Source organism: Malassezia globosa, assembly GCF_000181695.2.
Source record: "Malassezia globosa CBS 7966 chromosome Unknown mgl_sf_3.1, whole genome shotgun sequence".
NCBI classification, from domain to species: Eukaryota; Fungi; Basidiomycota; class Malasseziomycetes; order Malasseziales; family Malasseziaceae; genus Malassezia; species Malassezia globosa.
In genome coordinates, this window is record NW_001849871.1 from 1 (window position 1) to 2856 (window position 2856).

The window sequence follows — 2856 nt, forward strand, 5'->3', positions numbered from 1 at the left end:
ACACTAACACTAACACTAACACTAACACTAACACTAACACTAACACTAACACTAACACTAACACTAACACTAACACTAACACTAACACTAACACTAACACTAACACTAACACTAACACTAGCACTAACACTAACACACTAGCACCTTGGACCTCTCCCTTCCCGATGCCCCCCATCTATTGACCCCTTCCCTCTCCTCTTTTCTGCTCCCTTCTATCTTGATTCCTTCCATTTAACTACCTTGGACTTTAGCTATTTACGATTCTGCATCTTATTTTATTCCTTTCCATCATTCTGTGTTCCTAAAGTTAATTTGCTTTATTATTTCTGTCCTATCGCAGCCCTGAATCGCTTTGCACTTATTTTGTCAAATTTCTGAGCACTTCCGATACAAAATATATTTGCCTTTATTAACGTTTTCTTTGTCTCTCCTGTTATCGTTGTGGTACTTCAAACGCTTCTTAGTCAGCTCGATTTTTGACTCACTTCGTCGTGTCAGGTCATATGACTCATCTTATACACGTGCCGCCTTATTCTCCTCTGTAAGTGAGTGTGATCTCAACGTTATAAATGAATTTGGCTGAATATTCCATGTGCTGTTCTATTAACGTGTCACTGAGGTTGCGTTTCTCTACTAGATCACATTGTCTGCCTCTCTTCTACCTATTTAAATTTATCAACTTTTCTTTGATTCCGGCCGGGGAATTTCAAAAATTCCCATTTTATTCCATTCAATTTAGAGGTGCTACAATCCATTACACTAATAATTATTCGTCTCGCAACCATAGTTTCACTTTTCGATACACTTCTGACCGATTCAATCTTTCTTACATCTTGTATCACATAATGTGGTATTTACTCCACATGGTTAGTCAATGTTGCCTCATTATGTCTTCAAATACGTCGTCTATCTCTGCACTGCCTAGCTTATCGTTCCCTCATTCACCACATCTTTCTTTTTCATTCCAAACACTGAAAAACTAGACTTACTATGCATCCTAGCCCTGGTCATATCAGCATTCTTGTCCGACAATTATTCTTATTTCTTCTTTCCACTTCCACTGGATAGTCTATCGGTACCTTTTTGAATCGACTTCATCAAACTTACCCAATTTCATTTGTCAACCGAACTATACCCAGTCAAATACGCATTATTCGAACATATGCAGACAGAAACTTCCTAGGAAAAATTACAAGCTACCACAATCGATTAGGCACCTTGAATGTTTATTTTTCATGATTCATCTCGAACGTTATGATTTTCTTTCTCGCCTCGGCACCGCTCTTCAACACATTGTGAAAGTAATGCTCATTTCATATACTTGTCCAAACTAATTCCGTATCACTGCCAGCTCGCTTTCTGTGCCTTCAGCATTCTTACATATCAATTATGTGCTACCTTGAAGTTGAACTAATAGAAAAAAACACATTAACGTAATCTCGGGACATTGCCCTAAATTATAGGATCAATAAAGCCTCAAGTCATTATTTACTTGTGCTTCTTAAACCAGTCGATCAAATACTCATCATTTGGACCGATTTTGTCACCAAGGAAACCCTGCAAGATTCCAAGAATTCCCTTAAAGTCCTCGCCAAGTGCATTAGTGTTGATGCCCACGTCAAAGTTCTTATTTTCATGGCATCCGCTCTCTGCTAGCTTGCCTTGCAGTCTGTCACGCACCCAGAGGAAGCCAGGCAATGAGCTTGTTACCGTCGTCGATGCGTGACTTGACAGAGGGTTGTTGAGCGTGACCAAATGGACCTGCGCTCCCTCTTGACACCACGAATCATATGTCTTTTTAACCGCTTCATAAGGAGCCACTTCGTCATTCTTAGCCTGCATCAACAGCATTGGCGCATCGGGCGTGTAGTCCGGATTCGTTCCCATTGTCAGCTTTTCCAGAATGTTTCGAACAACAGGCTCATACAAATATCTATCACCGACCTTGCTGAAATCTTTAGCGAAAAAGTCTTTAAACAGGAACCTGAGTACAATACCCGTCGAGCAAAACTTCTTCGGAAACTCCATGTCTTCCAGGCCTTGCTTGGTGAAGACTTTTTCCATGTACTCTTTAACCTCGGGGTACGTGCTGGAAACACCAGTCAATCCTGCAACAACGAATCCTGCAAATGGTGAACCATTGATCTTCTCAATCAAAGCAGTAAGGTTGGATGGAACGCCGCCAGCTGACCATCCAACCACATTAAGTTCGGGTGCGTAGGTTTTCTTCAGAGATGCAGCCCATCCAATCTGAATACCGCCGCCTGAGTAACCATGACCGGCCACCCTTGTGTCTTTGCTCAATCCAAGTTTGTCAAACGCCAACGTAGCGCGAATTCCATCGAGAGACTGGCGGCCTTCAACATGGCCAGAACCAAATGCACCTCTATTGCCTTCTTTGTCCGGCATAGTGACAATATATCCTTCTTGGAGATAAAGCATAGCAATCGCAACTCTCGTCGAGGCACTCGGGTCATCCAATGACCCGGCACGCCAGCTGTAGCTTGGAGCACATCGATCCGCGCTCGAGTCCTCAAAGTCTGCAAACAAAACCAAGGAATCATTCTGAGCATTATGCGGAACCATAACTGTCGTGACAGTGGTCGTTGGTTCATCGTCTGATGTATACGTGGTACGGTAAAGCAGCTGCCATGCTTCCTTCAAGTTGTCTTTCACAAGTGTCTTGATAGTAACCTTACGGCTCCGCAGGATTGTACCAACCTCCTTGTCTTGCCAACCATCAGGTGGCTGAAAGAACGGGTCCTCATGTGGGAGCAACAGCTTATCGCGCGCAACCAGTGCGTACGCGTGTGCCGCGAGCGTGAGGAGTCCAAGGATAAAAAGGTTCAACTTCAT

At 43.1% G+C, this 2856-nt stretch overlaps 1 protein-coding gene across 1 annotated transcript; it reads right to left on the bottom strand.

Moving 5' to 3' along the window:
• Positions 1-1488: 1488 nt before the first annotated feature.
• MGL_1311 (uncharacterized protein) lies at positions 1489-2856 on the bottom strand (the record flags this gene model as incomplete). The annotated part of the gene is made up of 1 exon (XM_001731076.1): positions 1489-2856. The coding sequence occupies one exon, from the start codon at positions 2854-2856 to the stop codon at positions 1489-1491; it is 1368 nt and encodes a 455-aa protein (XP_001731128.1).